General features: G+C 43.0%; 1 protein-coding gene across 3 annotated transcripts; it reads left to right on the top strand.

Moving 5' to 3' along the window:
• The first annotated feature begins 1,545 nt into the window (after window positions 1-1,545).
• On the top strand, window positions 1,546-25,182 carry RASGRP3 (RAS guanyl releasing protein 3). 3 transcript variants are annotated; one of them, XM_083432198.1, is made up of 14 exons: window positions 1,546-1,656; window positions 2,195-2,326; window positions 3,559-3,706; window positions 5,118-5,291; window positions 6,653-6,769; window positions 7,288-7,563; window positions 11,988-12,065; window positions 13,287-13,400; window positions 15,873-15,988; window positions 16,970-17,117; window positions 18,955-18,991; window positions 21,343-21,468; window positions 22,726-23,090; window positions 24,279-25,182. In XM_083432198.1, the coding sequence occupies exons 1-14, from the start codon at window positions 1,652-1,654 to the stop codon at window positions 24,285-24,287; spliced, it is 1,845 nt and encodes a 614-aa protein (XP_083288324.1). In that variant the 5' UTR covers window positions 1,546-1,651; the 3' UTR covers window positions 24,288-25,182. The 3 variants fall into 3 exon arrangements, with proteins under 3 accessions (XP_083288324.1, XP_083288323.1, XP_083288322.1); XM_083432197.1 differs by having other exon boundaries at window positions 13,284-13,400; XM_083432196.1 differs by having other exon boundaries at window positions 13,284-13,400; window positions 22,726-23,094; window positions 24,289-25,182.
• The last annotated feature ends 407 nt before the right edge of the window (window positions 25,183-25,589 follow it).

Below are 25,589 nucleotides of genomic sequence, written 5' to 3'. Positions count from 1 at the left end.
AGTCCATGAAAGTGCTCAGGTGCCACAAGAGACCCTTGAATGGTCTAGTAAAAATGTACTTCATCCTGTTAGAGATTTTGGTCTCTTGAGTAGGTGGGTTTCCCCTCCCCTAAAATAATGCTACATGTGTGCTATTGCCACATGTATAATCATAATAATCTGGATGTGGTTATTCTTTTGGGAAGGGGAGGGGGAGAAAAATGATGGGAAATCCTGAAATGGACTATGAAGTTGCTGAGCCTATGCAAAGTTGCCAAACAAGAAAAAGGGGGAAGAAATTAACAAGATGCTGCTTGGGGCTGGATGTGAATGGGTTGAATGCTGCAAAGTCAGCTGAGTTTGTCTGTTTGTTTGTTTTTTCAAAAAAAAAAGTTAGGATAATAAAAGTTGGTTTGGACAATGGATTGGAAGAGATTCGTTATAAAATATTTAGCAAGATTAATCGAGGGTTTGTAGAACTGTTATTATCTTGATCCTTTTCACACATTTCATTCTTCCTGCATAAAGGAAACTTCTGTGTATCGTTTGTAGTGTTTTCTTTGTTGCATGTTTGCTGAGAGGGATAGTGGCATGATCAACTGCTGTGGTAAAAAGGATACTCTCAGCTCAGTTGAAATGTTGCAGAACATCCTGTTTCTTACACAAATATTACCACTGTGTAGGGAAAATGTAATGTGTGAAGCAACCTTCAAGACATGAAGGCACAAATTGCTCCCGAGGTTAAAATCGTGTCACCTTGGAAAAACAGCTGGTGTACACACATCCTTATACTGATATCATGGGTGAGTTATTCTTTCTTTATAAATGTGCTCATCTCACTGCTAATGATAGTAAGCTATATTTTTTTACCTTTGCTAATATCACATTAGAAAGTGTGTGTGTGTGTGAGAGATGTCCAGTTGACTTTTTAATGTGCCTACTTTTACATGGTACCATTAATTAATGCACGTTATCCACCTTGGAATGTTATATATCTGTTTTTGCAGATCACAGAGGGGAACTGAGCAACAGTTATCTGCCACGAACCTTCCTTTTAATGCACCGCTGGTATCTACCATCCACAGAACTGGCAGGAAAACTTCTCTCCCTATATCCTTTCAGATACTCTATTTATTAAAGAGTAGTTACTTGTATGATTTCAGTGTAGATAGCTTTTTAGCAATGAACTTGAATAATCTTGGATTTTCTCCTTTGACTTCAAAGTGGTCATCACTGGAAGGAATGGTGTATACACCATTGTATACATTCTATACATTATAGAATGGCTATTTTGGAAAGACTTGCTGTATTGCTAGAGACTAATGGCCAATGTTAGCAGTGGGTCAAATTAATTGGCCTCCTGTATTCTAGACATTTTCTTGGTGACTTTTTCATTATTCTGTTTGGTTTATCTTATTTAAAATACTCCTGTCCACACTTCATCACAATATGGCACCAAGACAGGGTATAATAAAAATATAATATACTTGCAAAACCAAGTGCTGTGTTGAATATAGTGTTTATCATTTTATCAACTGCTTAATTGAACAAGAAAATGGAACCTTAGAAAGCCACTGAAACCAAAAGGCATGGCTTTTTCTTTAACTAAGCTACATATAGAGATGCTAGTGGGGAAAACTGCAGTGAAATTCGCTTAAAAATCTGCTACTTCATGAGGTAAATGCAATTTTCCTCCACTTGGAAGTTTATCTGTTTTCTGAATAATTAAAAAAAACACTTTTTGCCATCTTTTGAAAACCTGCTTTTGCTCCCATGCCTTTGTGATGCTTAATTCCAGTAGATACATTTTATTAGAACTTCGCATATTATTAAAACCAGTAGAATTTAGAGGAGAACAACTCCGAATTCTGCTGATTTTAATATGGATGTGCTTTTTTTCTATTTGTTTACACCACCCCAAGATTCCTGTGCTAGGTGGTATAGAAATGTTTTGAGAGACTATAAATGTTTGCATGACAGGGAAAGCTTTAATGGTTAGGGATCATCCCATCATTATAACAGTGTGATGGATGAACCCACACCCAAAGGATTACTGCTGCCAGTGCAATTCAAGGCCCAAAGTTCCCTCCAACCAAGCTGTCAATTCATTTGATTTAAGGGAGGCTCATTTACCAAAAGGTGGAGTAAGTTAGGCTTTTAGCACATAGTTTCTCCATGGCTTGATATCTGAATAACTCTGCTGTCATGATTTCAGATACTGGATTTTGGAATTTCCTGCAGAATTCAATCTGGACCTTGGTTTGGTTCGTCTGACTGAGGAGTTTCAAGAACTAGCCAGCCACCTAGGTTACGAAGAGCACATCCATCTTATTGATATCTCTAGCATGTAAGGATTACCATCTGTGAGGACTGATTATTCAGCCAGGACTTCCTAGTAAGATTGAATATTGATATTGACAGCTGTGGCAAAACAGCAATAAGGGTAAAGGAGGTGGGAGAGAACAATAATTAGGTAACTTGTCATCCCAGTACTGGATCATTGTAACATTTAAAAAAATTCTTCTCCTTGTTCTTTGTGGTGTTATTTTTTTTAATTAGAAAAAACCAACTAGTTAAAATAAATATAAAATTTGGAATGTGTCTCTCTGATGCGTAATGAAGTAGAACTCTGTGTTTGCTACCTCAGTTGACTGCTATTAGCAATGATAACTAAATTGACTCACCAGGTTCAGAAGTAATGTATGTCTGAATGCCATTTGCTGGGGACAAGCAAGAAAGGAAGAGAGCTGTTGCCTTCATGCCCGGGATTTGTGCACCACCTGGAGGAAGGACCAGGCCAGCCAGCAGCAGCTGTTGAGGTAGCACAGGAGAGACACCATTGCTCTCCCGTCTTCCCAACACAATGAGCCGCTGGCACTTACTGAGAGGGAGGGGGATGGAGTGAGTTGTGGGGAACTTGCCCCACTGCAGCAAATTGTAAAGGAGCCAGTCTGACGCTCCCCGCCATGCATGGCATGAGCCAAAGCTCCTCGCCCCTCCACTCTCTCACTATGTATTCACTCATGGTCTGCTGTGTTGGAAAGACAGGAGAGCAATGGTGTCTCCCATACACACACTGCCTCACTGGCTGCTACTGACTTCGACTACCATTAGAAACTGAGGTGCTGGATGTAATGGGCCCTTGTTCTGATCCAACAGAGCTATTCTTACACAGTGGCGTAGCGTGGGGGGTGCAGGGGGGGCCAGCCGCACCGGGCGCAACATCTGGGGGTTAGGGTTAGGGGGTGCAAATCCACGGGTTAGGGTGCGCAAAAAGCACGGGTTAGGGGGCGCAAATTACTTGCCTTGCCCCGGGTGCTGACAACCCACGTTACGCCACTGTTCTTACAGACTCATCTTCAGAATGTTTCAAAACAGCTCTCTGTTTAGGTAAGACATAGCTAAACTGGTTTTCATTTCCTTTTTTGTGGAACATCTAAATTGAAGGAGATATCACTGTTTGACTTCACACAAACAAAATGCAGGGGTTCTTGGCAGTGGCATCACTTGCTTCTAGTTCCATGTTTGTATTATTTGGGTGTCAGATCCTGAAAGTGGCTTCATCGTTCTCTCTTGCAGTCCCTCTTATGACTGGATGAGGAGAGTCACACAAAGGAAAAAACCTTCCAAGAAGGGAAAAGCTTGCCTGCTGTTTGATCACCTGGAACCCATTGAGCTTGCTGAGCACCTCACTTTTCTGGAGCATAAATCTTTCAGAAGGATCTCTGTAAGAAACCTACAATTTCTTACGGCACTTGGGCTTTACGGCTCCTATTGCCCATTTCCATGAATCTGGATATACATTACATCAAATCTTAAGCCATGTAACACCATACATTTAAAGTGCATTACTTCCCCCAACGAATTCTGGCAACTGCAGCTGTAGAGCCACAATTCCCAGCACCTTTAACAAATTACATTCCTTGGGATTCTTTGGGTGAAGTCAAGATCTTTAATTGTGCTTTAAATGAATGGTGTGTATGCAGCCTCAGTGCTGTAGCTGATCCTTGGCTGTAGCATTCTGGGGTCATCAGTGCAGTGCCCGTAGGCACCCTTATTTTTCCTTCCACCCACAAAACCTGTTACACCTTCGCTGCCCCCATGCTTTCTTCTCCCTTCATCGTGATGTGGAATGAGTGGTTATCTTACCACTACCCTCACCTTGAAAAGCACCTAAAGGTGAAAGAGGAAGTAAGAACAGCAGTGGTTTTTTCAACTTCTTTCGGCTTGATGCACTTTTCAAGGTTTAGTTTGGCACCTGATGCGCTGAACAGAAACAGGAATGACTGAAAGTGTAAGATGGAAAAGAGACATGGGGAGGAAAAACAGAATGATTGTGGAACAGCTGCCAGAAATGGGGGTGCTACAGGAGTTGGGGGACATTGTGTCTATGAGAGAGGAGGTGTGCATATGCAAACACACAAACTGGATCCAGTAAAGTAGATCCTGTTGAAATTGCTTATTTTCTAATGAGTTTCCCCCTCCAAATCACCTACAAATTACAGGTCACATGTGTCCCATTAACTGAGCCATGAAAATAATGGATCGGAAGCTTTCAAGCACTACTGTGATAAAAAAAATATGGATCCAAAACACAGATCCTTAAAGATCCGCATAGTTTTTACAAGGGAACTGCTTAGAACCACCATCAAATCATCAGGCACCTTTGTGTCCACAGACATTTTCTGAATTTCATTGGTGGTTTTGTTGGCATCCTTTGTAAACAAATGGGGAAGTTCCATGAGGATCTAATGTCTTGGATCAAGGTGTTTGTGCTGCTTGCTGCTGGCAAGCTGCAGATCTGTGGGTGGGATTCAGCTAATGAGTCCCATAAGTGTAAGCCCTGCACAAGGACTTCTGCTTATGCTCAGGTTTCATTTTTGAAAAGAAATATTGCAAAGATACCACAAGGCTCCACTGTGTTTCCTCATCCAAACAGAAATGAAAGCTAGTACTGCTCCCTGTCCTTCAAGGATGCGCAGTGTTCATCAAACAATAATTAAATTTATGTGCACTGAGGACTTTTTTTTAAAAGGTCAGATTTCCTAAGTTAGAGATCTTATCAGGGAATGTTGGTCTACTCCAGTATATGTCCTTTTTGTGGTTTAGAAAAGCCATATAACAATGAATTTGTCTAGTTTACAGATTATCAGAGTTATGTGATCCATGGTTGCCTGGAGAACAACCCAACTCTGGAAAGATCAATCGCTTTATTTAATGGCATCTCCAAGTGGGTTCAGTTGATGGTCCTTAGCAAACCAACCCCTCAGCAAAGGGCAGAAGTAATCACAAAATTCATCAATGTTGCACAGGTAATAATGACCGTGGAATGAAATACTGTGGTATGGAGGTCCAAAATAAAGAGGGTATGTAGGAAGCCCAGATACAGTGTTCATAGTAAGGATTATGTTTACATTCTGTTTATCCCAGTGTTACTCCAGGTATCTTGATATTGTTCCTAATATAAGTGGCTAGTTGGGAAGGGGTGGGGAAGGCAACAAACAGTGCTGGTAGCAAAGGACATCCTTTTCTTGTACCTCTGTAAATTATTGGCTGTGAAAGGGATTTGCGGTTGTAAATTCTTGCTGTAGATTTGTTGTATATCAAAGATATTGTTCTCCTGCATTAAAATTTTCCAGTGCAAAATCTTCCACTCTAGCCAATCAAATGTTTTCTCTGCATAGAGAAAATAAGTGCTGCCTATATTTGATTATTATCAACTTGTTAAGCCTTTCTGCTATGATAGCTGTCCAGTTTTGGATGCTTTGAACCTTAGAGTAAGAGATCTGTACCTAAATGGGCTCTAATTACCATTTCAGCTTCTGCTCATGCCTTTTGTAACAACTTAATTATAGCAATGGCATTATTATGCATATTAATTGTTGAACTATGCATTCTTCAAGTTTCTTATAAAATACAGTGGTGAATCCTACTGTCATGGGAGATTTATTGTTCATAAGGTTTATATTAGTTTTGTTCGCTTCTTGATAGGAACTTCTAAAATATTTGATTCAAGATTAGAGGATTTTGGTAATATTATTCCAGCTAAGAATTCATCATTTACACATTTAGGTGGGTTTGGGGATGTCCCAGTAAAGTTTATTTATTAATATCTCTACTAGGATAATTTGAAGAGAGAAAAAAGAAATTCAGTTTGGCAAACAATTTTTTGCCTTTCATTTTTAACATAGTTCTCATCAGGCACCATGCCAACAGTCAAGAGCTATTATTCTAGGCCTTGCACATTGGAACAAATAACTATAAGGTAAAAGGGTAAAGGACCCCTGGATGGTTAAGTCCAGTCAAAGGTGACTATGGGGTTGTGGCACTCATCTTGCTTTCCGGCCAAGGAAGCTGGCGTTTGTCCACAGACAGCTTTCTGGGTCATGTGGCCAGCATGACTTAACCGCTACTGGTGCACAGAGGACTGTGACGAGTGCCAGAGCACACGGAAGTGCCGTTTACCTTCTTGCCGCAACAGTACCTATTTATTTACTTGCACTGGCATGCTTTCGAACTGCTAGGTTGGCAGGACCTTTGCTTGTTATTATCAGTTGGATTATCTAGTAAGTGTGTGTATGATTGCAGATAGAGCCATACATTTGGCTTGTTAGAACAATGAAACAGGTAACATTTCATCAACAAGTAAGCAATGTGTCTAATTTCTCTACAGAAACTTCTTCATCTTCAAAATTTCAATACCCTGATGGCTGTTGTGGGAGGACTAAGCCATAGCTCTATTTCACGTCTCAAAGAAACTCATTCTCACCTTTCCTCAGAAGTTTCAAAGGTATGAGAGCACCTCTCTTGTAATGGACTCAACGTCTGTGTAAATATTATATAGAGGAACATGAGCAAACTCAAATGTAATATTTCAAAAAGATGTCCTTTCTTACTGGAATAAGGGAGACTGAGAGCAAGTGAAGGTGCCTCATACTGAGTCAGGCCATTGGCCCATCTAGCCCAGTCTGTTTATTAGCAGCATCTCACCAACATCTTGGGCAGGATTCTTTCCCACCCCACTGTCTCTTTTTTAACTGGAGGTTCTGGTGATTGAACTTAGACTTCTTGCATGCAAACTATGTGAACTCCTTCTGAGCTATGATCTTTCCTCAAAAATGTGCTGGAGGAAATCGTATGAGTTGCTTCTGTTATTGGATCATGCCCCTCACCACTATCCCCCCCCCCCCAAGAAAAGGTTTCCAGTCCTCCCAGTATGATTTCCCTAAGCACTGCCTCTTTAAGATAAATCAAAGCAATTTTAAGGATGTTTTGCGGAGTTTTGCTTCTTCTATACCTTGTTTACAGGACTGGAACGAAATGACCGAGCTAGTCTCTTCCAATGGGAACTACTGCAGCTACCGCAAAGCTTTTGCTGATTGTGTTGGCTTCAAAATCCCAATCTTAGGAGTCCACCTGAAGGACCTGATAGCCGTTCATGTCGTCTTTCCAGACTGGATCAATGAGAACAAAGTCAACATAGTAAAAATGCAGCAGCTTTCAGTCACCTTGAGTGAGCTGGTTTCCCTGCAGACTGCTTCTCACCATCTTGAGCCAAACATGGATTTAATTAACCTGCTAACAGTAAGTTCAGTTAAATTTGAATTTGAAAACATTCCTTTTCCTTCCATCACTGTCTCCTTTGAGGGCAAGGAGGAGATGTAAAAGGCAGGGGTGAACTCGGTAGACTTACTAATAGAACAGATTGCACATTTTCTGGGGGGAAAGCCCAAATAAATTAGAGAGAAATAAAAATGATAAAGACATGAGAATATTCAGATACCAGCTAGGTGGGAATTAACCTGCAAAGAGACTTACTTCATTTCTTCAAATACTTCATTTTACGTTGTAGATTATTCATTTCACAACTTTGATGAACAATTTGCACACATAATTTATCCTTGTTGTATGATAAAATAAATTCACACCCTCTGCTGAATGGTGCACTGATATTGGCCTGGTTTGTACAACATGGTAAACCAAACTATGGCTTCCAGTTCCTGGTTAGTAAGGAGAGAACTGAACCACAAGCCTGGGTTTGGGCAACACACTAAGCCAAAGCTTAATGGCCCCTCAGTATTTTATTCAAGTTGGCCTCCCTGCATATGCCCCTCCACACACATGCACACAAGTAGTAGCACTGCTGCATAGCCTGCTTATTAAAATTCTTTCAGCCTTTTTTTAAAGTCTTAATTTGTGTGTCACAGCGATGGGGCAGGGCAGGGAATGAATATTGAAAGCTACATAACAGAACAATAAACAAATTTGGGTGTACTCTCTCTGTTTTCTTTCACACAATTATTTTTGCGGGCACACATTTTCCCTTCTGAACCACAATGTTAGCTGAAGCTCCTTTAATACAACTCATGGTTTGGCACATTTCCATGCCAATGCTGATTTGCAGGGCAGCAAGGCAGCCTCCATGACCAGGAGAGGGTCTGATCCTCCCTGGGATCTTGTGGGGTCTCACAAGCTCACATGGCCCTTTAAAGGGTCTGGCCACCCAGCATCATGTTCTCTTTCCAACTTGTCCTGTGACTCAGCGTTCACATTCTCGGCATTCTTTCTCCAGCAATGGCTGACCAGAAAGATTCATAAGCATGAAGATGCAATTGTGATATCCACCCCATGCAGTTAGTTCTCATAGTTGGGTAGCCAGAGAGATCCAGCTTTAATAGGGAGGGTGTCCATGTGGCTGTTGTAGCTGGAAGCCAAGAGAACTCTTTCCATATTAAAAAATAAATATTTTATGTTCAGCATCTGAATGTCAGTTGCCAGCAAAGGAACAGATTATCATCTTTGTAACATTTCCACCTCTGCTCTCACACTGTAAGGTAAAGGGACCCCTGACCATTAGGTCCAGTCGTGACCGACTCTGGGGTTGCGGTGCTCATCTCACTTTACTGGCTGAGGGAGCCGGAATACAGCTTCCGGGTCATGTGGCCAGCATGACTAAGCCGCTTCTGGCGAACCAGAGCAGTGCACAGAAACGCTGTTTACCTTCCCGCTGGAGCAGTACCTATTTATCTACTTGCACTTTGATGTGCTTTCAAACTGCTAGGTTGGCACAACTCTCACACTGTAGTACATTATAAATAACAGTTCAGAAGCAGCCTTCTGCAGCTTGCCCAAATGGGGTCAATTCAGATTATGAGGAGCGCTGTATTTTACACTCTTGTTTCCACTGGAATCCTTGATCCAGTTTTATATCTGGATATTTGGTATTCTTCCATTCTCTCTATTCTTTGCTCAGATAAATACATTGAAACTTTTCCCACCCTGATAGATACGGCTGCAGCAAAATAACAAGATGACTGAAGGGGAAAGTGGGCTGCAGGAAGATTGCATGCAGTTCACGTCACTGCAGCAGTCTGAACATTGGCAGCAGCTGTTGGTGTTGACGTGCGCTTTGCTGAATTTTATATAATTCAATCTGTATAAGGAGCTGAAGTGCAAAATGGGCTTCTTTCAGCTTTGCTAAAGCATTAGTGAGAGCGAACCTCGTGTCTCCTATAGCAAAATACAGAGAAGCTTCCCTGGAGGATTCTTGCCCTGATAATTTGTTGCAGTTATTATTATTGCAGTCCTGAAAATGTAAACAACAACAACAACAACAATATTTTAAGACACTCAAGCCCATTCTTTCAAAGACTCATTACAAAACTGCTGCTGCATTTCCTATAATCAAAACTAATCAGTTTTAGCATTGAGGCGGCATTGCAGAATTAATGTCCACTGCAGCTGGTACAACATGCAGGACTCCATCCCTGTGTCTAGTGGGGCTGTGGGTTCGGATCAACACGAGCTACTTCAAAACTTACAGTGTTTAAAGACATAGCCTGGGATTCAAAGAAACACTTCAGGGAATAAGGGTGTTGTGCAGTGGGATCTTTATTCAATCACCTTTGAAATGGAAGCACCCTGAAATGGATGTGACTTGGGATTTTTGGATTAGCATATTTCCCTTTTCTACCTTCGTGACCCATATTTTGAGGCCTATTAGCATACCAGGAAGCTAGCCTGGTTATTCCAGGAATTTGAATCCTTGCTTAGATTTTAACACTTGCTGTATCCAGAAATTAGAAGGGTTTTGGCTTGCTGCCTACTCCCCACCCCAAACTCAGAACAGTATTATTTAGAATAAGTGACTTTAAGGCTGTTGTCCTTTGGCCCTAAACCAGAAACAAAGGATGTAAATGTGTTTTCTTTCTCACATTCATCTCTTGTTCCCTTGCACTTTCTACCCTTCCCCTTCACTTGTTCCATCGCAGCTGTCAAATGTCTGATTGAAAGCAGTTCGAGGCAGGGCTCCATGTTGTTTTGCTTAGGCTGTGCACTATACAACCAAAAAATGAATTAACAGTTATAATTATTGTGGAAAGTGGAGGTACACTGAAGCACAGAACAATAGTTTGTATGCTGTGGTCTGTAGCAACTCTGAAACTATGCAAATATCTGGAAAGCCCCAGATGTTTTTACAGTCTGTGAAAACTGTGGTGAATACGTTCTTTTTAATCAGACTGAAACTAACTCAGAGAAGTCACTTTTAAATATAAAATCTGTACAAATGACAAAGCAGGGTATGTTGGAGCTGCTGCTGCTCTGTATGAGAGTGAGGCACATAGATTCCCATCAACTAGAAAAGGGACACACTTCTCCACAGAATGACTCTAGGTGGAAATACGAGACCTGCAAAATCATGTAGTACTCAGGCCATACTGTTCCTCAGGGTCAAGGGGCTCGTGTGTTCAGCTTCCCTATTGCAAAATGCAGTGACCTGTCCCTTCTTCCTGTCAATTTTCTGATTAGTGGTACCTTTTTGTGTGGAAGCCTTGCTAGAACAGTGCTCAGAGAGGCTGCTCTGGAAGCTGGAAAGCCAGCCACCCTCTCCTTTTCCAACAGGGGCAGCTTTGAAGATTGACTCAATTATTTATTTTTACCTAATGTGAAGAAAAACCAAGGTGAGCAAAAGAGGGGGAAATGCAATTTATGCAGCACAGCAATAGCCCTAGGAGTGACATGATCAGCTTCTGCTGCACAACTGTCAAAGATAGCAGATCACCACCCTCCTTTCAGTATGATCGTCGTGATTTTATGCTTTGAATATTACCTGATGCTGAAGCAGATGTGTGGGTCGATTTCTGTTCTGTGTCGTGATTTATGTTTATGAACAGTGCTTTTTTCTGGGGGAACGCAGGGGTACGCATACCCCTAAACATTTTGTGAATCTAAGTTTGGCCTCATTGAGGGGCAGTATTTCAGTATGAGTGGGAAAATGAGAGTACCCCTTAAAAAGAAAGAAAGAAAGAAAGCACTGTTTGTGAGTATTGAGATTTGTTTGCAAATGTAAGGTTTTGCGCTAGGGCAAAAAGCAAGCAGGAAGAAAAGTAGCCCGACTTGGACTACGTTCAGGAGATAGCAACCTTGGTGTTATCTCCACCAAAAACTGGGGCATTCAGTACAGTTTCTGTACAAAACAGCCTCTGTTTCTTCTCAGTGTTTATCTGCAACTGCAAACATATCTGGAACTGCACAGAGTGGAGGCTTTGCAGCAGAAAAATCAAGGGTGGGGAAAGGATCAAGCACCCCAGACCCAGGGGCATAGGAAGGGGGGTGTGAGGGTTGCAGTCCACCCCAAGTGTCACCCTGGGGGGGAGGTGACAAAATGGCGGGCAGCACTCACTGCGGGTCCTGCAGCATGCCTGAGCCATACGTCTCGGGCATCCGCAGGCTCCGTGCTGCCTCTCCCCCGGCTGTAGGGGGGCTGAGGGCGCACGCGCGCAGCTGCGTCATTAGCCCCACCCCTGTGGGTGGTTCGCCCCGGCCCTTGGCACCCTGCCCCAGGTGCCGTAGAGGCTTCCTCCGCCACTGCCCAGACCCTCCCCCCACAACTGTGTCTGTTGAAAAATTGTAATCTTCTGAAGCTGTTGGAGTTATGTTTGTCTTATACGCGCGCCCCAGTAATTAAAATAATGCTTTTATTCTTATTATTTTGGTTTGACTCTTAGCTTTCCCTGGATCTCTACCACACAGAAGATGATATTTATAAGCTCTCACTGGTGCTCGAGCCAAGGACTTCAAAATCAGTATGTCACTTTTTAAGGTTTGGGAGTGTTATAACTTTGTAATATACTTGGGTTTTTTTTAGTAATATTTACTTTCTTATTTATTTATTTATTTATTTAAGAAATGCTTATCTGTCAGGAAGATCTAGCACTACTCTCCCCACCCATTAATATTCACAGCAGGATGGGAGGGAATGCAAAATGGTCCGAAGTGACCTTATCTGACTTTTGTTTGAGAAATTGGGGAGGGGGAAATGTTGGAAGTAAAATTGCATTGCTGCATACGCAATTGAAAAACGAAATGTGCTTCCTGCTTCAGAAGTTTTGCCGTTTTTGATTGTCGATACTTTTTGTTTGTTTATTGCATATTCACCTGTGCCCAACACTCTAGAGTAGAATGTCACTGATTATTCATTGATTACCAGGCACCCGGGACAGTGATGGCATTGTTGAAGGTCACTGCCTTGTTGCCGTTTCATTCTTCCATTGTAGTAATATGCAAAGGAATCGGAGAGAGAAGGAAACAGAGTCACATTGTTAAAAAACAAACAGACACAGGGCGGGATTCAGCCAAGCGGTTTCTGTAGTGCAGCAGAGGCTTTCCCGCCTCTCCTCCCCCCATTGCCAGTTGGAGGGGGGACCCAGGAGAGCACTTGGGGTGGGGGAGTGGAGATCATTCTGTCAGGCAAGCAGAAACACTTGTGCCGATGGAACAATCATATTAGTGTGATGTTGTATCTTCACTGCAGCCATTCCTTCTGGTGCAACGTTATCTTCACTTGTGATCTATTTCTTAGACTAGAACTTAAGTATTGCACTACTTTAAGGGGTAATGACTTATAGCCTATATCTCATGTGAAAGTTGAAACACAACTTTGGACTCACTCTGCAGCAAGCTGCGCATCCTTTAAGAAGTTATGTGCTGAAGTTCTCACCCTGGGCCAGCAGGGGGATACCGTAGATAGTTTTCACTCAGGTCCACATATGCAAATAAGGGATTGAAAGTGACGTTCAGTGATTGGATAGTTACAGAAAATGGTTACTGTTGCGTTCTATTGGAGCTCTATATAAGCAGGCTGGCTGAACCCTTCAGTTCAGTTCTGTTCTGGCCTGTGAATAAACAAGAGCTGTTTGAAGAATCGCTGTGTCGTCTAATATGTTCACCCACAACTTAACAGAAGTCACCCACAACTTCATTCACAGTGAGTCCTAAAAATGCTTTTTTATTTTCTTTGTTAGCAGCCTACCTCTCCAACAACCCCTAACAAGACAGTGGTGCCACTTGAATGGGCGTCCGGAGTCATACCGAAACCTGACCCGAACCTTATTAACAAACACATCCAAAAACTAGTTGATGTAAGTATTTCAGAGAGTGCTCAGAATGACTTGTGTGGCTGCTCAAGGTATACATGGGTGTCAGGCAGGTGCGGGAAACCTTTGGCCTGCTAGATGTTGCTGAACTACAACTCCTGTCATCCCTGGCGAGGCTTATCAGGGCTGATGAGAGTTGTAGTTGAGCAGCACCTAGAGGGCCAAAGGTTCCCCACTCCTGGCGTCAGTGAAGGATTAGGGATGCAGTCGCTCAACATGCATAGGATTGTCTAGCATAGTATGTGAATGTGCTGGTGCAGGCTTAAAACGTAAAGCACAGTTTTACAAGTTGAAAAACTTATTTCCTGTTATTATACAGTGGTACCTCACAAGACGAATGCCTCTGAAGACAAAAAACTTGCAAGACGAAAGAGTTTTTCGTTTTCTGAGTTGCTTCGCAAGATGGATTTCCCTATGGGCTTGCTTCGCAAGACGAAACGTTTTGCGCCTTTTTTTAAAAACCGACGATGCATTCCTATGGGAAACCGTCAATACACAGCGGTGCTTCGCAAGACGAAAAAGTTCACAAGACGAAAAAACTCGCAGAACGAATTAATTTCGTCTTGCGAGGCACCACTGTATTTGAAAATCGATCAATTCCAGTGGTATGAGCTATGACTGGCAAATCGGTCATGGGATGTGCATGTTCTTAGGGCTGCTTCACAAGCAAGAATATGCTACATAGGTAGAAAGTCCTATAGAAACAATGGGCATGTGCTGTTGCGCATAGGTTCACTTCAGCACATGTGGTATCTACTCCTCTCTCACCGTAAATCAGAGGCAATGTATATTGCTTTCGCAGGCAGTGTATGTGGTGTGACATATACTGCACCCCATATACTGGCATATACTGACCCAGAACTGCATCATATGCCTTCAGCCTATAGATGCTGCCACTATACAATTATATCTTCCCATCATATGCACTCATGACAAACAGATGTGTGTGCATGTTCATCACATGTGATGGTGTGCACATGATAAACATAAAGTTCTTTTTAGACAGAATCTAAATTCATGTGGGAAATCATGCCTAAAGCACACTGTGGAAGTGAGGACTAATGCACCCTATAATTATCACTCTACAGGGTCCAATAGGTCTAATTGGCTACAAACATTGACAAAGAGGAGTCAATTTCAGGTGGCAATTCCATCTGCACTGAGGTGCCAAGGTGCCCTCTGGTTAAACTTCTAGGCAGCTGGCCAGAAGCATTGGAGGTCCAGGACTTCTGTGCTGAGATCCAGATCTCCTCCCCTTTCCCCAAACCTAGAAGCTTAAGTTTTTTTGTTTTTGTTTTTACTTCTCGCAGGGGTGATGAACCTGTGGTCCTTCCGATGTAGTTAAACTACAACTCCCATCATCGCTAGCCTTGGCCATGCTTTCTGGGGCTGCTGGGAATTGGATCCAACACCTACCAGAGGACCACAGGCTCCCTACCTTATAGGGTGGCTTGGTGCTCTAGGTGAGATCCCAGCCCTGACATCTTAATTTGCCCAGAAGCATCTATACATATACAGTGGTACCTCTGGTTATGTACTTAATTCGTTCCAGAGGTCTGTTCTTAACCTGAAACTGTTCTTAACCTGAAGCACCACTTTAGCTAATGGGGCCTCCTGCTGCTGCGCAATTTCTGTTCTCATCCTGAAGCAAAGTTCTTAACCCAAGGTACTATTTCTGGGTTAGCGGAGTCTGTAACCTGAAGCGTATGTAACCCGAGGTACCGCTGTAAATTGGCATGTGAAATTTTTTCTGCAAATTTGGATCTGGGCTCCAAATTCTTTAAGGATTTAACCGTATCCCTGGCAGCATGTATGAACTGCAGCTCCTTTATTACAAACCCCCACCATTAACAACCCCCAATCACCCTGCGGGGTTGGAAAGCACAGTATTTAAAATCCATAATGAATATATAAATGTATTTACCTTTCTGTTGGTGGGCCTTTAAGCAGAAGTTCACTTACTCCGCAGCTGACCTACAGAGTCCTCACCAATAGAATCCAGGGATCAGGTCCAAATTACCTCTGAGTAAATGTGAAGGTTTATCTTTCGTCCTCGGTTGCACAGAGTACAACATTGTTGGTGTCACCTCTGATAAGGCCCTGCTCCTGGTAGACTCCTGCTCAACTCAAGTCAGCAAGGACACCCAGAGTAGGATCTTAGATTGGTGAATGAAGTGCACAGGAGAGTATAGATTGGGGAAGGGGGAGGTGTGTTTTCATTTAGTGGTTAGTTGAATCATCTTTCAGTATGATACAGACATATCAGTTCTTGATATGAATCAGTTGTTAGAAGCTGGTTTTTGCTTTAAGATATTGGGCATATAGTACCTGACCTTCAGTAATGTTCTTCATTTAATGGTTGCTATCATTATACTTGGCTTTGATTTTAAAGGAAATTATGTTGTCATAATCTATTGCTCTTTACTTTCCACTGTATAATTTTCTTGCATTTTTCAGTCTGTTTTTAGGAACTATGACCACGACCATGATGGCTACATCTCTCAAGAAGACTTTGAAAGCATTGCAGCTAATTTCCCTTTCCTGGATTCGTTCTGCGTATTAGACAAAGATCAGTAAGTGGTCTTGCTCCTGTTATGGTTTTGCAGTGCAACCTTCTGCAAGTTTACTCAGAGGTGGCTCCCTACTGTGTTCAGTGGAGATTACTATCAAATAAGTGTGCATAGAATTGAAGCCTTAATTTAGAAGTGTCAAGAAACAAATAGAAATTACTTAAATTTGTTTTAATTTATACCCAGCCATATCCAGAATGACCAGGTGGGTGTTGGCGTTTCCTTCTCTCACTCAGAATCTAAACAGCCCATGGAACGAGTGATTAATATTCCCATTTTACATGTGAGAGTGACCACACAGTGTAAGCTGTTTAGTTCAGGGTCCAAACTCAGGTTCTGATGCACATAGGTGAATCAGAAGTGCTTAAGGGATTGTGGTCACATAGGTAGAACTTACCATAAATAGAAAGGAAAAAGGATGAGCAATACTCGCAGAATGCCTGTTATTAAACCTGGGTTGTATCCTACCCTACCATTCCAAGTGGAACAGATTTCCACTCATACGAGTGGACTTTCCCTTCCTTTTTTACCGCCGGGAAGAATTTGGGAACCCTGTGGAGTAGATTGAGGGACTGCAGGAGTGAAAAGAAAGTCCCATTGTGCTCGTGAAAGTCTATTTGCGCAGCATTGGCTATAACCCGCTGAATATTTCATGAAACTCTGCATCATACATAAGTTACATGGAACCGATCACTCATTGATCAGTCGCTATGAGGACTGCAGGTGAAAAGTTTTGTTGTTCAGTATCATTTTCTAAAACAAGAGAGACTATGCCCATGGAGAAGGGACAGGGTGCTCTGTTTATCTGTTGCAGGGGCTGCCAATGAGGTCCCCTCCAGACGTCGTTGGACTCCAACTCCCATAAGCCCTAGCCAACCTGGGATAATAGCCAGCCAGGGATAATGGGAGTTGGAGTTAACCCGATCTGTGGTTTAGAACTAACAGATCTCTCCACCTCCTCCCCCCTTTTTTCTTTTCAAACAGGGATGGCCTTATCAGCAAAGGAGAAATGATGGCATATTTTCTGAGGGCCAAATCACAGCTGCAGTGTAAAATGGGACCAGGTTTTATACATAACTTTCAGGAGATGACCTATCTTAAGCCAACGTTCTGTGAGCATTGTGCTGGATTTGTAAGTATGGATTAGTTCAGTTCTAATGTACTTGTGGGCTAAAACATGTTTGTTTCTTCAGTTTTTATAATACACTTTTTATCCTGCTCTGTTTCAATGGCTTGAATAAATGTAAAAAACATCAACCGCGCACACATTTGTTTTGAAGGAGCGTCTAAATAGACCATATGAGAATGGTATCAAAAGCGAGGATGACTGTAACTGAAGGCACTGGAGTCTGAAATTGAGCCCTACGGTGCAGTCCTAGGAACACAGGAAACTACCTTCCACTGAGTCAGAACATGAGCCTATCTAGCTCAGGGCTTCAGACAGGAATATTTCCAGGTCCTCTCTGGAGATATCAGGGATTGGACTTGGGGCATTTGCATGCATTTTTGCACTCTGACCTATAGTACAGCGCTTCCTCTGTCTGTCTCATACATGCCTACTCGGAAATATGTCCCACCGAGCTCATGGGACTCGGTGCCCAGGCAAATGTGCATAGCAGAGGGGGGGAATCAAATCCGGCCATTGTATGAAATGGGTCAAATTTGTCAGGTGGGCAGAACCACCCACCTGCTACTTACCTGACCTTACAGTGACATCAGGTGATGAGGTGCTTTCAAGTCCCCTGGTGCTTTGAGGTACCAATCAGCTGACCGGGTCTATTTGCAGTTGGCTCCTGCATCATAGCAGGGCTTGAACTGAGCACCCATCAGCTAACAGGGCACTCAGTTCAAGCTCCACTTTTCTGCAGGGGTCAACCGCAAGTAGCAAGGCTGATCCCAGTGAGCTTGAATCAAATGCCTGTCTGCTGGTAGGCACTCAGTTCAAGCCCTGCTTTTCTGCACGGGTCAGCAGCACTACTGAGTTCCTATGAGAAACTCAGTAGTGCAGCTGATTTCTGCTGGTTTGCTGTTGCTGTCAATCAGCTGATTGGTTGTGACAGGAAGTCTCCCTTGTCAATGCCCTTTAAGGCTCCCTTTAGGGCTCCCAGTTATGCATTGGCAGTAGCACTCTACCTGCCCCTCACCTGAGGTCACATAAGATGCCAGGTGCAGGGCAGGTGGGTATGGTTTGAAGAAACTGGCCTCATGGGACAAATTGGGATGCTTGTGAGGCCTAATTTGGACTGTGGGCTGGAAGTTCCTCAATATTAGTGCACAAAATTGCAACTTAACTGCTGTTTTTTAAAAAATCTCAACGTTTTTTAATCCCAATACAGTGGTACCTCCGGTTGCAGACGGGATCCGTTCCAGAGGTCCGGTTGGATCCCGAGATTTCCGCAACCTGAGGACCGCTTCTGCGCATGCATGTGTGGCGAAACCTGGTAAAAAACTTCTGGGTTTGCCGCGCGTGCGTCCCAAGGTTTATGTAACCAAAGGGTTACATAAACAGAGGTTCGACTGTATGCCAAAATTGAATGAATTAAAAATGTAGAAATAAACTGTGTCTATATGTTAACAGCTTAAAACGTAGCGAGGGTATTCTTTTTCTCAATTTGAATCAAAAATGGTTTGGTGGGGAAACCACATAAAAATGCAGTATTTTATACACCACTTTCCAGACCACACTGAGAGTGTGCAGGATTGTGTATCCAGCCCAGAGCCCTTATGGTGATCTGCTGAGTCAGTTCTCCTGGGCTGCCTCACTTGTTGGTCCTGGAAATGGCGAGGGCCAGTCTGCTGCCTTGAGCCTCACAGATGAATGGAGAGCTCTTTCTAACAGGAAGGGTGTTGAGAGCAGTAATTTCCTGTTTGCACTTTTGTAGCCTTTTGTTCCTGCCTTCATAATGAGGTTGTTTTCTTTCCGGCTTTCTTTTTTATACCTTTTGATACCTTTTGTCTTTTAATTGCAGCTGTGGGGTATAATCAAGCAAGGATACAAATGCAAAGGTACTGTAAATAATGTGTGGCTGCCGATTGCAAGTCATAGTCCCTCCAGTTTGTAACATAATTAATCTCTTAATTGCTGGCAAATGAGCAATGCCACATACAGTGGTACCTCGGGTTACATACGCTTCAAGTTACATACGCTTCAAGTTACATACGCTTCAGGTTACAGACTCTGCTAACCCAGAAATAGTGTTTCAGGTTAAGAACTTTGCTTCAGGATGAGAACAGAAATTGTGCTCTGGCGGCGCAGCATCAGCAGAAGGCCCCATTAGCTAAAATGGTGCTTCAGGTTAAGAATGGACCTCCGGAACAAATTAAGTACTTAACCCGAGGTACCACTGTACAATGCACTTTCGACCTCAGATGGATCTAGAACAGTGGTTCTCAACCTGTGGGTCCCCAGATGTTGTTGGACTACAACTCCCATCATCCCTGAGCTCTGGCCTTGCTAGCTAGGGGTGATGGGAGTTGTAGTTCAACAACATCTGGGGACCCACAGGTTGAGAAAGGCTGATCTAGAGAGTTAGGTGCAGTGCAGTCCCATGCATATTTACGGAGACGTAAGTCCCACTGTGGTCAGTGGTGCTTACTCCAAGGTAAGTAGACATCAGGGCCGTCTTAAGCATATCCAGCGCCGTGGTGCAAAGATCACTCAGGCTCCCCCACCCCCCGTTTCCCAGAGTTGTCGACCTTTTCCCAAGCCTCTGCGGGGATCTCTCTCCTCCTGCGGAGGCTTGGGAAGGAAGCTGCACGCCCGCCAGCCATATGGTTGACGGGGCACAGCTGGTGGGCGTGCAGGGAAAGGGGAGGCGGCCGGCAAAGCCGTGCAGCTCCCCCACTCGCTGGGGCGCCCCTGAGAGGCCAGCGCCCTAGTGCAACGCACCAGTAAGCCCAATAGGAAAGACAGCTCTGGTAGGCATAGCACTGCAGCCTTAATCACTCGCAGGCTGAAAAACTATTTTCATTCTTCAGCTCTTCAATTCATTTTAACACTCAGCTTCGTTTAGATGCTGTTCACCTTGTCAGATGCTGTGCCACTGACTGTTCTTGCTATTAGTGAATTCAGACAGTGCATGCCAAAACCTATGTGGCCAATATGGAGCAACTGAGAAACAAGAGGGAAGCATGTTTGGGGAGTTCTGAAGTTTGCAAATGTACAAAATAAGCCTTCAAAAACAACAAGCCTTTGGGGAGGAAAAACCTCCCTGAAACAGCCCAGTGGCGACAGAGCATGTGCCGTAGCCACAAGCTGATAAATATCAGTCAGAATAAAGAAACCCAAACAGAAAATTGGGGTGGGTTGCAGGGTGGAATAGTGTATACCTGGGAAGGGCATGTATGGCTGGCCCACACCATAAAACATGCACTGCGACATTTTGTTGCAGCTCTTGTTTGTTTGTAATTAATGGCATGTTCCAGCTGAAATTAAGCTGCAGTGAAAAATCTGGCATTTCAAAGCGCTTAGACCTTGTACCCTGCTTAACATCTCCCGTAATGGTGTGTGCATTGAAAAGTACCGTATTTTTTGCTCTATAAGACGCACCAGACCACAAGACGCACCTAGTTTTTGGAGGAGGAAAACAAGAAAAAAATATTCTGAATCTCAGAAGCCAGAACAGCAAGAGGAATCGCTGCACAGTGAAAGCAGCAATCCCTCTTGCTGTTCTGGCTTCTGGGAAAGCTGTGCAGCCTGCATTCGCTCCATAAGACGCACACACATTTCCCCTTACTTTTTAGGAGGGAAAAAGTGAGTCTTATAGAGCAAAAAATACGGTAATTCTAGCACATTGGAAGGACGCTTGGTTACTAATGCTCTGGCTTGGCCTTTTGTGACCCTATTAAGTAATCACTAACTCCAGGACTGGAACTGCATGTTACAAAAAGCCTGACAAATAGGTTTTCTTAGGAAACACCACTTTTGGAGTGGAGAAACAGTGAAGGAAGGGGGGGGGGAGTTTCTCTTCCGCCTGCAACCTTCCAGTTTCAAATTAGAAGCGTATCAGCTGCTTTTTCCCCTCTGAAGCTCCAAACTCTTTGGAAAAGGGTTCCCCAACAACTTTCCCCTTCATTTTATGTCTGTCATGTTTGTACCTGTCAGTGCTGATCATAGTTAATAATGATAAAGAGCATTGCTTCACAGAAATAATAATTTGTATGCAGCCCTAGATTCTATTTTAGTGTGACATTTCATGCTTGGCTTCCACTCACATCATGCCACTTACGTGGAAATTCCTCAGACAGACTTTGAAAGCTTTTGCAGAGTTGAATTTTTTTTTTGTCGTTGTTTGCATCTCTTTGGAAACTGTAGTTTGCCAGATCCAATTTTTCTTTTCTCTGGCAATTTATTCCAGATTGCGGTGCTAACTGTCATAAGCAATGCAGAGATCTGCTAGTTCTAGCCTGCAGGAAGTTTGCCAGAGGGATGTCACTGGGTAGCAGTCACGGTTCTTTGCCTAATAGTCCATCATTGCCAGCAGGTAAGAGAGGACAACAATGGGTTGTTGAACAGTTTCCTTTGTTGCGCAACAATTTATCACATGAGTTTCCAAGAATGCAGTAGCCATTGCTTTGATAAAGCAAGGAGCTTCTTTTATTCCCAAGGATATCCTCAATAACCTCTCTCCCACAATAAATAGCCCTGAAGTGAGATTGATGGAGTATCCTCTCCAGTGAGATGCATGTGGCCCAATTTGCACAGCTGATCCCAAAACCTCACTTCCATGTGTTTGCATGTGAGGCTCCATACCAGAGTAGTGACCTTTGCCTGTGAAACCACACAACTTGCTCAAACCACATGATCAGCACTGCCCTAATAATTTAAGTGAAATTGTGAATATTTGAAACACCATTGAGAGAGCCTGCAGACACCCCGTTCCGCCCATTTGGGGACGTTTTCAGGTCAGGTCAGTTCGGTATGATGCACTTGTATGTGGACGTGCACATATCAGACACGCCTAAAATGGTCTCAGCCTGTACTTCTTTAGGCAGCACGAAGCTAATCTGTGGAACTCCCTTCCACAAGAAGCAGCAATGGCCACCAACTGGATGGCTTTAAAAGAGGCTTAGACAAATGCATGGAGGAGTAGGCCATCAATGGCTACTAGCCATGATGACTGTTCTCTGCCTCCACAGTTGGAGGCAGCAGGGCTCCTGAATATCAGTTGCTAGAAACCACAGGAAGAGAGAGTGCTCCTTACCATCAGAAAGTGCTTCTGAATGTTTAGTTGGAATCTCCGTTCTTGTAACTTGAATGCATTGGTTCAAATCCTATACTCCGGAGCAGGAGAAAACTAGCTTGCTGCATCTTCCATGTCACAGCCCTTTAGATATTTTAAGATGGCTAGCATATCTCCTTTCAGTCTCCTCTTTATCATGCTAAACATACCTAAGTCCCTCAACTGTTCCTCATAAGGCTTGTTTTCCAGACCTTTGATAATATTGGTTGCCGTCTTCTGCACATGTTCAATATCCTTCTTAAAGGGCTGCCCTTGATCAGGACCCTATATTTCTGTTGAAGCCTAGAATAGCATGAGGGTTTTTTTTGCTGCTGCATCACACTGTTGACTCATGTTAACCTTGTGGTCTGCATGGAATCATTCGCCATTCTGGCTGGGGCTGGTGAAGAACAGCTGGAAGACCATGGGTTCCCTACCCCTGGTAGAAAAAGGTGATTGGTTTGAAGGAGACAATGTTATTAGTAAAATTAATCTCTGCTTCTTTCTTCCCCTTTGTAGTGCAAGGTGAAGTATTTAATTTTCCTAGTGTAACTCCACAAAATCAGGATCTAGACAGCAGAGCAATCACACTCGTCACTGGCAATTCTCGAAAGATTTCGGTCCATCTACAGCGGGTAACCACCAGCCAAGCAACCCAGACAGAGCCGCTGTGGCATGAGTCTGGTTGGGGAGATTCAGGACCACACACCTTCCCCAAAATGAAGTCCAAACTCCATGGGAAATTGGGAAAGAATAAAGGCTTTGCAAAGTGGGAGAATGAAAAATCGAACATTCAAGCCAATATGGACACTGCAGTAGGAACTACAGCACATGTGTTGGACCAGAATGGAACAGAAACGCTCCTAGAAAGACAGGAAATGGAGGTGGGTTATAGGATGTCATTAAACGTTTACTGCCAGGGCTTCTGTGTTTTCTCTGAAGTGCTACAATTCAAGTCGTGCCTAAGAATTTTCTTAGATGGGGCAAGACAAATGCTCACCATTCAAGACCATGAGCATTAACTTAATTTATCTGTGGAATTTTTTTTGCCACTGTGGCAGTTGTGCATCCTGTTATATGTAAATACACATATAGTTCATGTTCTGACCAAAATATTTAAATAGAATAAATCAAATTAAAGCATGGCAATTGGAATACTGGCTTGAGAGTTAATTTGTATAACCTAATGTCACAGGGTGCAGCTTTTACTGGTTCAGACTGCCTGCTCACTTTATATATAAAAAAACCTCTTCTCATAGCATTGTATGAGCCTAGATTATTTTGCTCCCCAGAGTTGGGGATGGATTTTTGTTATTGATTTTTAACATCAGGTAGCATGCTTAATTTGTAATCCAGCATATGCCACCTTGGGCACAGCTCATTGGGGGGAAATGTCATACAAACTAAATCCATTAAACCCTATGCAGAAACATAGGGTTAAAATACGGACCTCTTCGCACCACATATAGATATGGAATTGATTACCATAAGATGAAGTGATGCCCATCACCTTGGATGGGTTTAAACAGGGTTTAGACAAATTCACACGTGAAAAGACTATTATGTGCTGTGTCTGGTTTTGGAGGCCATCTGCTTCTGAATGCTAGATGGGGGTTTCAAGTGGGAGATGCTGGTACACATCCCATAGGTGTCCGGTTGGACACTGTGAGAATAGGATGCTGGACTAGATGGGCCTTTGGCCTGATCCATCTCTTCTTACATTAAGCAGTATGGTCCAGCTATGTAACCCTGATGTTTATATAACTCGGTCCTTAGAATATCTAACCAGGATACAGTCATACCTTGGGTTTAAGTTGCTTCAGGTTGAGCGTAACGGGTTGAGAAGTAACGGAACGTGTTACTTCTGGGTTTCGCCACTCGCGCATGCGCAGACGCTCAAAATGGCATCACATGCATGCGCAGAAGTGGCGAATCATGACCCACGCACACACATACTTGGGTTGCATTCGCTTCAGGATGCGATCGGGGCTCCGGAACGGATCCCGTTCGCATCCAGAGGTACCTCTGTATTAAGAAATAATATATATTATCTCATTTTTTGTTTGTTACAGGCTAGTTGAGTGGCTGCTGCTGCTGCTGCAAAGCTGGAAGATAGTTCAAGGAAGTACAATGTGATATTCCATAAATTGCCAGATTTGGTTGAACATCATTCCATTGTCAAATTCAGCAGTTTGGTTTTTTTCCAAAATCACCTGTGAAAGAAATTTAATGACAGTTACCGTATTTATTTTTGTTCACCTAGGTTAAGTAGTTTGATCAGTCTTGCACAGACAGAAAACAAAGGAGTGTTATAGCTCCAGCGTATCATTATTTGTTTCTATTTCTCGGGCAACTGTGGTTCCAGACTATTTCACCAGCAAGGACACCTTGGCATCTGCAGCAATCACAGTTGTGGAAACCTGCCGGGCACATGTTAATATTTTGGTATATGTTAATGTCACACGTTCCGATATGGACAATGTGCTTTCCCCAGTTCTTTTGTTTGAGACTGCATTCTTTGTCTGGCACTGACAGCTACGTCATAAATGGGTGGCACTTGAAGACTTGCACAGCCTAGAGATTCTCTTATCACAAAGAATACCTCTGCACAGTCATTTCATTTCCGGCTTTCGCCAGAATGTTTTGTTTTGTCCCCACCCCAACGAAGTTTGGAAGAGGTTTACATTTTTCTCCAACAAGCTACTGTTGTGTGTGCTACAAAGTCTCCCAGCAATAGTTCACTGGAAGATGTCACCTTCAACATATACCAGATGTGGAAAGGCTTATGGAATACAGGTGCTATGATGAGTCATTGAAGGAACTGGAGAGAGAGGGAGAGAAAAGACTTTTCAAGTGCTATGCCTTATGATGAAGGATCAGGTAGTACACATTTTAGTTTAATGGTTACTGGTGTTTTGTTTTTACTCTTTTCAGCACACTAGAAGTTACCTAAATAAAACACTTGATTTCATAAAATGCAGTACAGAATGTTTAATGCAACTCAAGAATATACCGAAGCAGTGTGTCCTTCTGCAGAGATCATTTATGAAGCCAAATTACATGGGTAAGCTATTGCCTGTCTGAGCTAAGCTTTCCTGGCTACAAAATGAGAAACACTGTCCCCATAACACTGTGTCAGAATGTTTTATTCTGCAATTTACCGACCCTCTGTATTGCACCCTGATACTTGGATTAGAGGTCTCTTCCGTGTTACTACACTACTAAAAGCCAGAGAAAGCTAGATGCATATAAAAATGAATTCTGTAGTATTTATATTTATGCTATGCTAGAGAATAGGCATCCCCTCTAATTAATTTACCTAACTGGTTAAACAGTTCCTGACTGATCTTTGGAACTCTCCAAGGATGCACCAGCACCAGCAA

Source organism: Podarcis tiliguerta, assembly GCF_965153285.1.
Source record: "Podarcis tiliguerta genome assembly, chromosome: 3".
In the NCBI taxonomy this organism is placed as follows: domain Eukaryota; kingdom Metazoa; phylum Chordata; class Lepidosauria; order Squamata; family Lacertidae; genus Podarcis; species Podarcis tiliguerta.
Note: the sequence above shows the minus strand (reverse complement) of the source record. Positions and strands in the feature narration are given on the sequence as shown.

Excerpts from the sequence above, each read along its gene's own strand:
- RASGRP3 (XM_083432196.1), top strand. Across the intron at positions 3,707-5,117 it reads AATCTTTCAGAAGGATCTCT|TTTACAGATTATCAGAGTTA; the intron begins GTAAGAAACCTA and ends GAATTTGTCTAG. Across the intron at positions 12,066-13,283 it reads AGCCAAGGACTTCAAAATCA|CAGCCTACCTCTCCAACAAC; the intron begins GTATGTCACTTT and ends TTTCTTTGTTAG.